The sequence below is a fragment of the Balaenoptera physalus genome (assembly GCF_965194825.1).
Source record: "Balaenoptera physalus genome assembly, chromosome: X".
Taxonomy (NCBI): domain Eukaryota; kingdom Metazoa; phylum Chordata; class Mammalia; order Artiodactyla; family Balaenopteridae; genus Balaenoptera; species Balaenoptera physalus.
The window spans coordinates 1,579,407-1,590,670 of NC_138903.1; the positions used below are offsets into that span (position 1 = coordinate 1,579,407).

General features: G+C 57.4%; 2 protein-coding genes across 2 annotated transcripts in view; both read right to left on the reverse strand.

Moving 5' to 3' along the window:
- LOC309652457 (polyprenol dehydrogenase-like) overlaps nt 1-10,329 on the reverse strand; it is a 186,764-nt gene extending 176,435 nt beyond the window's left edge. Inside the window, exon 1 of the mRNA XM_082446285.1 lies at nt 10,199-10,329. Within this exon, the coding sequence (XP_082302411.1) occupies nt 10,199-10,307 (109 nt within the window). The 5' untranslated portion in view covers nt 10,308-10,329. The remainder of the gene's footprint in view (nt 1-10,198) is intronic.
- LOC309652445 (E3 SUMO-protein ligase ZBED1-like) lies at nt 832-10,330 on the reverse strand. Its single transcript, XM_082446240.1, has 2 exons — nt 10,199-10,330; nt 832-2,992 (listed from the first exon to the last, which is right to left on the reverse strand). The coding sequence occupies exon 2, from the start codon at nt 2,951-2,953 to the stop codon at nt 866-868; it is 2,088 nt and encodes a 695-aa protein (XP_082302366.1). The 5' UTR covers nt 2,954-2,992; nt 10,199-10,330; the 3' UTR covers nt 832-865.
- Nucleotides 10,331-11,264: the final 934 nt, after the last annotated feature.

Consider the following 11,264-nt stretch of genomic DNA (forward strand, 5'->3'; position numbering starts at 1 on the left):
CATGGCAGAAAACACACTACAACCAACACCTCTTTTCTGCTTTTTTTTATAAGCGGTTGCATTGCAGGCTCACCGTTAACATTTTCCACCAAACATAAAACTGGTGTCTGTTGAAAACAGGGCATCTGGCGAAAGTGTCTCTCCCCGGCCACCCAGAGGCAAGGTTCCCACGTAAATGACAGTGTAAACGGGTTCCTTCACCGACCAACGGCTAACATCCACGGATGGTGTCGGCGGAGGACACGCAGGGGGGGTTTCATCCTCAGCTGCCCGTCGGTTTCAATCTTTCTCCGATTTACCCCAAAGCGTCCCTCGCAGAGAACACGATTGCTGCAGGTATGGAATTATCTAGGGGGCAAAACATCCCTGCCGGCCGTGCTTCTGTTGCGGAGTTTAGCATTTGCAATCGTATCAGCGGACACCTAGAGCTTTTATAAGTCATTTCTTTCCCTTGCGTTGGGACGCAAAGGGCCCCTCCGGAGAAGACGCTCGTTTTCACCAGCTTTGGGCCACCCAAAGCCCACCTCTGTCCTCTGAGCCACCCAAAGCCCCCTACCTGTCCTCTGGGCCACCCAAAGCGCATCTCTCTCCTTTGGGCCACACAAAGCCCATCTCTCTCCTTTGGGGCAACCAAAGCCCATCTCTGTCCTCTGGGCCGCCCGAGGCCCCACCTCCGTCCTCTGGGCCGCCCGAAGCCCCGTCTCTGTCCTCTGGGCCGCCCGAAGCCCCACCAAAGGTCCATCTCTGTCTTCGGCGCATTTCCTCTGTCCCGGGCAGCGCGCCCCCCCGCGGGGTCAGTACGACAGCCAAGCATCCGACGGGGCGCCCGCGCGCGGTCACCTGCCCCCCCCCCGCCCCCGCCCCGCTACACGAAGCCGCCGTCCCTGATGCCGAAGTAGCCGGCGTGGACGGCGTCGCCCAGGGGGAACGCCTGCTCGTGGTCCAGGCCCCACTCGCCCTCATCCTCGTCCTCCAGCTCCGCCTCGGCGCCGCGCGCGTTCTCGTACAGGAAGACCTGCTCGTCCACGTGCGCGGGGGCCAGGCGGTTCCGCTTGGCGCTGACGACGTTGGCCGACGAGCCGAAGAGGCGCTCGGGGCAGACGCGCGTGGCCGCCACGGACCAGTACTTCTGCAGCACCCGCGGCAGCAGCGGGAAGAGCGCCAGGCGGTCCGACCACCACCTGAGCGGGTCCTCGTGGAGCCCCAGCACCTTCTGCGACTTGAAGTTGCTCAGCTCCTCGACGACCTGCGCGTGCCACTCCTCCTGGCCCTCCACGCCCGCCGCCGGGCAGAAGATCTCGGCCAGCATGTCGTTGATGACGGCGGCGGGCGGCGGCGGCGTGGCGGAGGGCGCCGGCCTCTTCACGGGCGGCTCCTCGGGCGCGGCGTACGCCGGGTCCTCGGGGGCGCGGTAGGCGCCGTCCTTGACCTTGTCCAGCAGCCCCTTGGCCTCCTCCACCACCCTGTTCTCCACCTGCTGCCTCTCGAAGGCCGACAGGAAGGGCAGCCTCTTGTAGCGCGGGTCCAGGAAGGTGGCCACGTTGAGGAACATGTCGATCTCGGGCGCCTCCTGGTAGGTCCTGGAGAGCTCCTTGGCGATCACCTCCTTGGCCATGCTGATCTCCTTGGAGTCCGTCTCCTTGATGTTGAGCGTGGTGTTGAGGAGCATGTGCAGGAGGGGCTTCACCATGCTGATGGTGGGGTGCTTGGAGGCGGACAGCATCTCGGCCACCTGCCTGAAGGGCTGCAGCAGGTCCACCAGGCCCTCGATGGTGGCCCACTCGGCGGCCTCGAGCATGAGGTGGTGGTTATTGCTATCCTCCAGCAGGACGCCCGCGACGGCGAACTGCTGCTCCTTGAGGCGCTGGAGCATGGCCAGCGTGCTGCCCCACCAGGCCACGCGGTTGCTGACCAGCATGCAGGGGGCGGCGCCCTGCTGCTTCTGCTTCTCGTACAGCATGTACATGGCCACGGCGGACTGCTGGAAATACTCCACCAGCTTGCGGCAGCGGCCCAGCAGCGCGCCCAGCTGGGGCAGCCGGAAGGCCTGCTGGATGCCCGCGTCGAACGTGTGGCCCAGGCAGGGCATCTGCACCGCGATGTCCAGCAGCGAGCAGGCCTTGGCGATGTCCTTGCCACGGTCCGTGGTGGCGCTGAACACCTTGGAGCTGACGCCCCACTCGATGAAGGCTTCGTACAGGACGCGCGTGATGGTCTCGGCCGCGTTGTCCTCCGGCACCTCGAAGGTCTTGAGGCAGCGGGAGCCCAGGAAGAGGCCGTGGGGGGCAGCGCGGCCAAGGAAGTGCGCGGCCAGCGTCACGTAGGTCCGATTCTGGCTCTCGCTGCGCCACAGGTCGGTGGAGACGCCGCACCACGCGGCCTCCGCCAGCTCCTTGAGTACCGCGTCGCGCACGGCGCCGTAGCGCTCGGGGATGGCCTTGCCGCAGAAGAACTTGCGGCTGGGCAGCTCGTAGCGCGGCTCGGCCGTCTTCAGCAGCACCTTGAACGTGGGCTCGTCCACGATGGACGCGGGATAGAGCCCCTCGCAGATGAGGCCCATGACGGCGGCCGTCAGCTCCTGCTGCCTGCGGCCCTCGTGGCCGTGCGCCGCCGCCTTGGCGGCCAGCGGCTCCTGTGCGCCCTGCTGCGCGGCCTCGGGCTTGAGCTTGGAGAAGGCGCTGGCGAAGGCCTCGCGCATCTGCTCCGTGTTGCTCTTCACGAACTCACAGAACTCATCGGGGTGGTTCTTCTCCAGGTGGTAGGACAGGTTGGAGGTGTTGCCCGAATAGGCGATCTGGGCCATGCAGATGCGGCAGTAGATCTTCTTCCACTGCAGGATGCAGCCCTCGGCGTTGGTGTCGAAGCCGAAGTAGCGCCACACTTTGCTCTTGGCGCGCGGATGCGCCACCAGCTTGAGATCGGCCTGCGCGCCCTCCAGGCTCTTGCCCTCCATTGCGCCACCCCGGCCGGGCCTCCGCTCATTCGGGACGACCTGCCGAGAAGCAGCGAGACAAACACAGCGTGAGAAGAGACCCGGCTCCGGCCGGCGCGGAGTGGGGCTGCTCCGGAACCAAGGGCGCACGCAGAGGGACCCCGGGGGCCGCCGCTCCGGCTCGTGGCTTTGGCAAAGCAGAGGGGCCGGTCTGACAAGCCAGCAGCTCTTCCATCCGGGTGCGTCCGAGGACACGCCTTTTTTATTTTTAGTTTTTGGATCGTCTTTGGACTCCTGATGACAGCTCTTTCCTCACCTGAGCTGCTTTACTCTGTCCTGTTCTAGGAAATCCAGGAGCCCCGACACCAAGCAGGGGGTGCTTGTTCTCCAGACGGAGGCCACGTTCCCAAGCGTCCTGCCAGCCCAAGACGACCCACCTCCCCAACCGAAAACCTGGTCGGCAAGCACGCGTGTCACACGCCACCATCAGATGTGGCTCCAATCAGAAGAAAACAGAGGGTCTCAAGCGGATATTAAGTTGGCGGAGTGTCATTAAATACGAGCTTTTTCTAATTTTATGTTTTGAAATGATGCCTTTTTGACCACAGTGAGATATCACCTAACCCCCGCCCCCCCCCCCGCCCCCGGCGGAATGGGCATCATCAAAAAGAACACAAATAACAAATGCTGGCGAGGGTGTGGAGAAAAGGGAGCCCTCCTGCACTGTTGATGGGGATGTAAATTGGTGCAGCCGCTATGGAGAACAGGAGGGAGGTTCCTTAAAAAACTAAAAATAGAGATGGCGTATGATTCAGCAATCCCACTCCTGGATATTTACCCGAAAGAAACAAAAACACCCATTAGAAAAAAGATCCACGCACCCCCATGTTCACAGCACCACTATTCACAACAGCCAAGACATGGAAGCAACCTAAACGTCCATCGTCCATGGACAGAGGAATGGATAAAGAAGATGTGGTACATATATACAGTGGAATATTACTCAGCCATAAAAGAGGAACGAAACTGCGCAATTTGAAGCAACATGGATACGCTTGGAGATTATTATGCTTAGTGAAATAAGTCAGACAGAGAAAGACAAATACCGTATGGTATCAGTTATATGTGGAATCCAAAAAAAAAAATTTTTTTTTTAAACTAGTGAATATAACAGAAAAGAAGCAAACTCACAGATATAGAGAACAACTTACTGGTTACCAGTGGGGAGAAGGAAGGGAGAGGGGCAATATAGGGGAAGGGGATTGAGAAGAACAAACTATAATACTCGGTGTAAAATAAATAAGATACAAGAACATATAGTACAACACAGGAAATACAGCCAATATTTTATAATGACTATAAATGGAAGATAACCTTTAAAAATTGTGAATCACTATGTTGCACACCTGAAACTTATATAATATTGTACATCAACTATATATCAATTAAAGAAAGTTAAAAATATTACTTTCTGAACGGCACATGCTCTAGTTGTTGTTTTTTTTTAATCTATCTATCTATCTATCTATCTATCTATCTCGGCTGCGTCAGGTCTTAGTTGAGGCATGCGGGATCTAGTTCCCCGACCAGGGATCGAACCCGGGCCCCCTGCACTGGGAGCGCAGAGCCTAACCCACTGGACCACCAGGGACGTCCTTCTATTTTTCTCCCAGGTGCATCTGGGATCAGGAACCAGATTGCGGCAATAATGGATCTCTCAACCCCTGGAACTTCTCAAAATGCCCACCGTGGGCACTCACACCTGGGCACAGAGATACCTGTGAGCTGTGGTGCAGCACTGCCCGGCTGTCAGTGGGGAAGTCAACCTTAGGGCCAGGTCCCCGGGTTCCCACTGTTGGTAATGCCCACACATTCGGTTCCCTGGAGCTGCCAATCAGGGCCAGGATGCCCAAAAGGGCAGCTGAGTTTTCTTAAAAGCTGGCTGTGACTCACAGACATGGAAAACAAACTAGTGGTTACCAAAGTGCAAAGGTGGGGAGGGATAAATTAGGAGTTTGGGATTAACAGATACACACTACTGTATATAAAATAGATAAGCAACAAGGACCTACCATATAGCACAGGGAACTACATTCAATATCTTGTAATGACCTATAATGGAAAAGAATCTGAATATATACGTATAATTGAATCACTGTACTGTACACCTGAAGCTAACACAATATTGTAACTCAAGTATGCTTCAATAAGAGATCTTTTTAAATAAATAATCATAAACAAATATATATACATATATATGCCTAGACACAGAGAGAAAAAGATATGTTTTAAGAGCATGAACGTTAGTTTTATTACTTATTTGATTTCCTCAAATGACGTCCATGGAACAGACTTCCCCCTGAAATGGGTTAAGTCTGCAAGCTTTCAATCCCCTGTACAGCACTCAGGGGGTTAAATCAGAAAGTGCACCAACCAGATGTTTTCTGAGTGTGGGGTGTATGTTCAAAGCCAAAACCCAGTAACAACGACAGTGGTTTGAATAGCGGCCCCCCTCCCCAAATTCATGTCCTCCCAAAACCTGAGAGTGGGACCTTATTTGGAAATAGAGTCTTTGCAGATGTGATGAAGAATCTGAGATGAGGTCCCCCTGGAGGAGGGTGGCCCTACATCCAATGACAGGGTCCTTCTAAGACACAGAAAAGGAGAGAGACACAGAGGAGAAGCCCCGGGAAGACAGAGGCAGAGACGGGAAGGACGCGGCCACAAGCCCAGGGACGCCTGGAGCCCCCGGAAGCTGGAAGAGGCGGGAAGGACCCTCCCCTGGAGTCTCTGGAGGGACCCCGGCCCTGGGACACCTTGACTTCGGGTTTCTGGTCTCGAGAAAAGAGATAGGATGAACTTCCGTGACTTTAAGTACTTTGTTATGGCCGCCCCCGCATGCTCTGCTGATGAGAACAAAACTATAAAAGCTATGAGTGGTAACATCACCCCTGGTGCTGGGCGCCCTGCGGTCAAAAGGGCCCACCTGAGGCTTTTCAGGGAGAGGTCACACTTGGGGGGGGCTGATTTAAGGGGCACGTCGGCAGCCAGGGATGGGGCAGAAGGATGTACTGCTCAGAGGTGAGGCCCAAAGTCTCCAGGACAGGGGGAGGGGATCCGACACAGCCAGGACTTTCACAAAGAGGAAACCCCAAGACAGCACATGCTACAGCCAAGCCAGGATGGGGCACCTGAGCGTGGCAAAGGTGGTCCCAAAAAGCGACGGGAACTTCACGGCGGGCGCCACACCTGGGCTCTGGAATATGAGCTGCCGCATCCCGCGTGGGCCACGCCATTCAGTTTTATCAGATCCGACTACACCTTGATGATGATGATGAATTACTGCTGTGATTTGGCTGAAGGAGCCCAGCGCGATCCTGGTGCAAAGCTTTGCACACAAAGCAGGAAGCGTCCCCGACACAGTGACAGCCTAAGGAGGCACCGCCCGTGGGGCCTCCGCCTGCAACATCACCTCCTTCGGGCCAATGACGTCAGAACCTCCAAGGAGGTGACACACAGGAGGAGGGTTCTGAGCTCATACGCTGAAGGCGGCTGCACAAGGCCACCCTCCACTGTCTGTGAAGGGCAAGGTCTACATCTCCCGTCAGAGTCAGGCATCAAGGTTTTGTCAAAGCAGCCTCTCCACAGGGTCCTTCTCACAGGGCGGCCCGAGCATCTCTGGGGGGGGGACCATCGCCAAGACACTGCCAGCGATGTGGCGAGGTCCTGCCTTTTCTCACATCAGAGACACCAGCCAGATCTTCCCAATCGGCTTCACCAACACGAGGAACATGTCACAAGACACAGGATGAAGCCACCAAGTGGAGAACCAGCTGCCTGCTGCCCAGCCGGTACTTCAGGAAACCGGCAAGAACCGAAAACAGGGCCACTCTCCCTGATTTCTGTTTGTTTGTGTTGGAGAATATAGTTATTTTTCACTGGGAATAACATGTAAGTGACTTGTTATGTTACTTGAAATATATGTTGTAAATTTCTGTTTCACATTTCTGTTCACGTTTTTTTTCATTTCAAATAAATCTAAATTTAATTAACATTAAGTGAATGAGACCCATATGGATAAGTAAAAGCCACATAAACAAAAGCTCTTTGGGACTTCCCTGGTGGCCCAGTGGTTAAGACTCCACGCTTCCAAGGCAGGGGGCACGGGTTCGATCCCTGGTCAGGGAACTAGGATCCCACATGCTGCACGGCACGGCCGAAAAGTAAAAATTTTTTAATTTTTTTAAAAACAAGCTCTTTGTCGGGGGGGTGGGGAGTACTTATTTTTTTTTAAGAGTTAAAAACGCCTAAGATCATGAAAACTGTGGTTTCACCTCCCTGGATGCCCAACCCCCAACTGTTCATCTGTACACAACACCAACGAGAAATAACTTCCTCTTTATCGGTTTTTAAAAACCCTACAGTTTGAACACCAGGATCCACCCTAAAATAGCTTCATAAATGGGCCAGCTGACATCTTTCGGGGTGTCAGCCCATCAGCAGAAGTCCATTTCCAGACCTACCTCCTATTTCCAACAGAATTCTTAAGGGAAATGTCTGTGTGGTATCAGAACTGCCCTGTAAAACGCATCTGGATGATTTTCTCTCCCTTTCAAAACTCACTGATGCATCAGAGACATTTAATTTGTAATAGACAGTCACCATAGAGAACCTGGAAATCAGACTCTCTTACAGGAATTTTTAGTTTGCTTACACACGTCTCCATCAAGGCACAACCTGCAACAATCATGAGTTTGGAATGATCTTGTTTACAGATAGTGCATTTTAAGGTAACATTCAGGAGTGGGTTACCTTTTCAGCATCTTCCTTCACCTTTTCATAGAATCCACGTGAACTCACACCACACACCTGTCCCCCACCTGATAAAATGTGCAGGACCACCCACAATTCCAAAGCAACAGTAATAAATGTGAGGCAGCTCCATTTTATCTAAGGAGTCCCAACGAAAGTTATATAACTGCATTAAATATGTGCAGTATGCACAAGCAACTCATGAAAACGCTGAGACGATCTATAGATAGATTCACTAGATATTCAATATTTGACATGCAAATATATTAGCAAACGATCGTAACCAAGGTAGTTTTAAATCTGATGCATGATCTGACCACTCAGGGTGGGTTATCAAAGAACTTTCACAATACCAAGTGCACTTCAATAATCACCGCTGTGGTTTGTCGTTATCCGTTTAGAATATATAAATAAGAGAATATTTCTGTATCAACTATTTTATACTGTGCACATTTTTATTTATATAGACTATATAAATTATTTTTTTAAAAAAGGAAACATCTGATGTTTAAGAACAAAAAATCCCAGCTACTCTCCATGTGCACTGGGCCTCTGGGTCACTGTTTATTTAGCTCCATACCGGGGCAAAGTTCAATGTCTCCTCCCCCGCAAAGCTTAAGTCCAGTTCGGAGCAAATAAAACGTGGGTCCAAAAGCAGAGGAACAGTGCCACTTGGAACACTGGCCACCACCAGGCACATGGGACAAATGTTCGTTCACTCCTCCACCCAGATCTAAAATGATTTCTAACCCCACAGACCACGTGGCTTGCACACAGCAAGCCCATCAAGTCCATCTTTTGATGAAACAACCCTCTGCAAAAGCCGGAATAAGGATGCCCTCGGCTGACACATGGCTTCATGGCTGGTTTGCCTTTTCACAACTTTATTTTTTTTCCTCAATCAACAGGTGGAAACCACAGGGTAAGCCCTCAGGTTGCATGTATCTCCAACACGTTTCCAAGGCACGCATTTTGGGGTGCTGCATGCGATAACACCGACAAGTCTAAATTCCATCCTCAACTTGTCTTTTCTGCGAGCAGCTAAACAGGCTCCCAGGCGGGAGAGCCAGACCCGTCTGGGAGCAAAGCTGCTCGGAGCGGCGCTCCACAACCTGGGGCCATTTGGGGCAACCTGGGACAGCTTTCCATACCTCTTCACTGTTTACAAGCCAGTCCTGATCTCAAAGGTGACTATGCGGACCCCACCCCCGAGCCCCAGGTACTGGCTGGGTTCTTACCCTCTGTTCATTTCTGATCGCTCTCAATGCGTTTTTTTAAAAAAAAAATACCGAAATCCAGCTTATCAAAAAACCAAATGCTCACCTCACATAAACCTGGAAGATTTATTTCCCTGGATGGAGGCCTGGGAGGGTGGAGCTCATATAAAAATATCTACTCCTGCTCGGAGCTGCAGGTTTGCAAAGCGTGGCACCGGCAGCGCCCCTGCCGTCGGGGAGTGGAGCGATTCTCAAGTATTTTCACAACCAAAATCACATGTTCTCTGCCTTTTTTCACCCCCGTGTCTCAGGGGTGTTGCCCAGACGGTGCTGGGGGTGCTAGGCCAAAAGGGTGGAAACACGGGTGAACCTGAGACTATATCTATCCCCTTAGGCCACACATTAGAGAGACCGGCCACAGGGTGACACAGCACCACTCTTCCCACCGAATATTTTGTTTTAGAAAGTAGTCATCTGTCACCTAAAAATACAATGTCATGTATGCTCGCGTAGCCTAGGGTTAGTGTGACCTCCTGCAAATCAGGGCACACAGAGGTTCCTACAGGCTTCCCCGTTTTACGTCCTGAGCACGCCGCTGCGACCAGGCACAGCCCCAAACGGACCGCCGCCACCCCCCGCCCCCGGAGGTCCCCAACGTGCGTGAAGAGCACGAACGGGTCCCCGGAAAGTCTGGGACCGGAGACGCCGCGGAGGTCGCGGGGGCCAGAGGAACAAGGTGCCCCAGAGCGGAAGCCCCTCCCGCCAGGCCTCGCCGCGCCCCCGAGCGCGCCCGGCGTCCCCCACCCGCCCCGGGGAGGCCCGTCCTCCCCGGCCCTGCGCGCGGCCGGCTCTCCAGCGCCCCCTCCGTCCCCCCGGCCGCGGGGCTGCGGGGCGCGCGGGACCCCGGGGACCCCGGCCCGCAGTGCGCGGGGGCACCGGACCCCCGGGGCGACCCCGGCCCGGGATGCGCGGAGCGGGGGAGGGGCGCGTGGGGACGGCGCGCCTCCCTCCCCCCGCGGCCGCCCGGCCCTGCTTCCGGGAGCGCCCGGCGCGGCGCGCGCTGGCCGGCGGCCGGGGTCAAGGACACGCGGGGCCCCGCCGCGCCCCTCCCCCGCTCGCCCCCCACCCCGGGGGTCCCGGCCGAGCGAGGGGCGCGACCCCGGCCGGGCGCCGCCGCCGCCGCGAGCCCCCCGCCCGCCCCGCGCGCCGACGCCCCCGCCCGCCGCCGGCCGCTGACCTGGCTCCGCGAAGCCCCGGAGGTAGCGGCGCAGCAGCTGCGCCACGACCACCGCCGCTCCCACCGCGTACACCCGCAGGGCCGCCAGCGCCGCAGACAAAGGCGACATGGCTGCCCGGCCGCCGCTTCCGCGCCGCCCGCGGGACTCGCAGCCCCGCCGGACGGCGGAAACGCGCCCGCGCCGGCCCGCCCCCCGCGCCCACGCGCCCGCCCCGAACCCCGCCCGGACCCCGCCTGGACCCCGGGACGCCGCCTGACCCGGGGCCCCGGACCCCGGGCCCACGACCCCGGCCCGGAACAGGCACTCCCGCCCGCGCCGCGGACCCCCTCCCGGCTGACGCCCTCCGCCCGGACCCCGGGACTCTGCCTGACGCCGGGGCCCCGGACCCCAACCCGGACCAAGGACCTCAGGGACCCCCGTCCGGACCAAGGGCCCCAGGGACACCCCCCCCGACCCCAGGGACCCCCTCCCGGACCAAGGACCCCAGGGACCCCCGCCCGGACCAAGGACCCCAGGGACCCCCGCCCGGACCAAGGGCCCCAGGGACACCCCCCCGACCCCAGGGACCCCCTCCCGGACCAAGGACCCCAGGGACCCACCCCCCGACCCCAGGAACCCCCGCCCGGACCAAGGGCCCCAGGGACACCCCCCCGACCCCAGGGACCCCCTCCCGGACCAAGGACCCCAGGGACCCACCCCCCGACCCCAGGAACCCCCGCCCGGACCAAGGGCCCCAGGGACACCCCCCCGACCCCAGGGACCCCCTCCCGGACCAAGGACCCCAGGGACCCCCGCCCGGACCAAGGACCCCAGGGACCCCCGCCCAGACCGAGGACTCCAGGGACCCCCCCCCCCGACCCCAGGGACCCCCCCCCGACCCCAGGGACCCCCTCCCGGACCAAGGACCCCAGGGACCCCCGCCCGGACCAAGGACCCCAGGGACCCACCCCCCGACCCCAGGAACCCCCGCCCGGACCAAGGACCCCAGGGACCCCCGCCCGGACCGAGGACCCCCGCCCAGACCACAGACCCCAGGGGCCCCTCCCTGCCTGAACCCCGGGACCC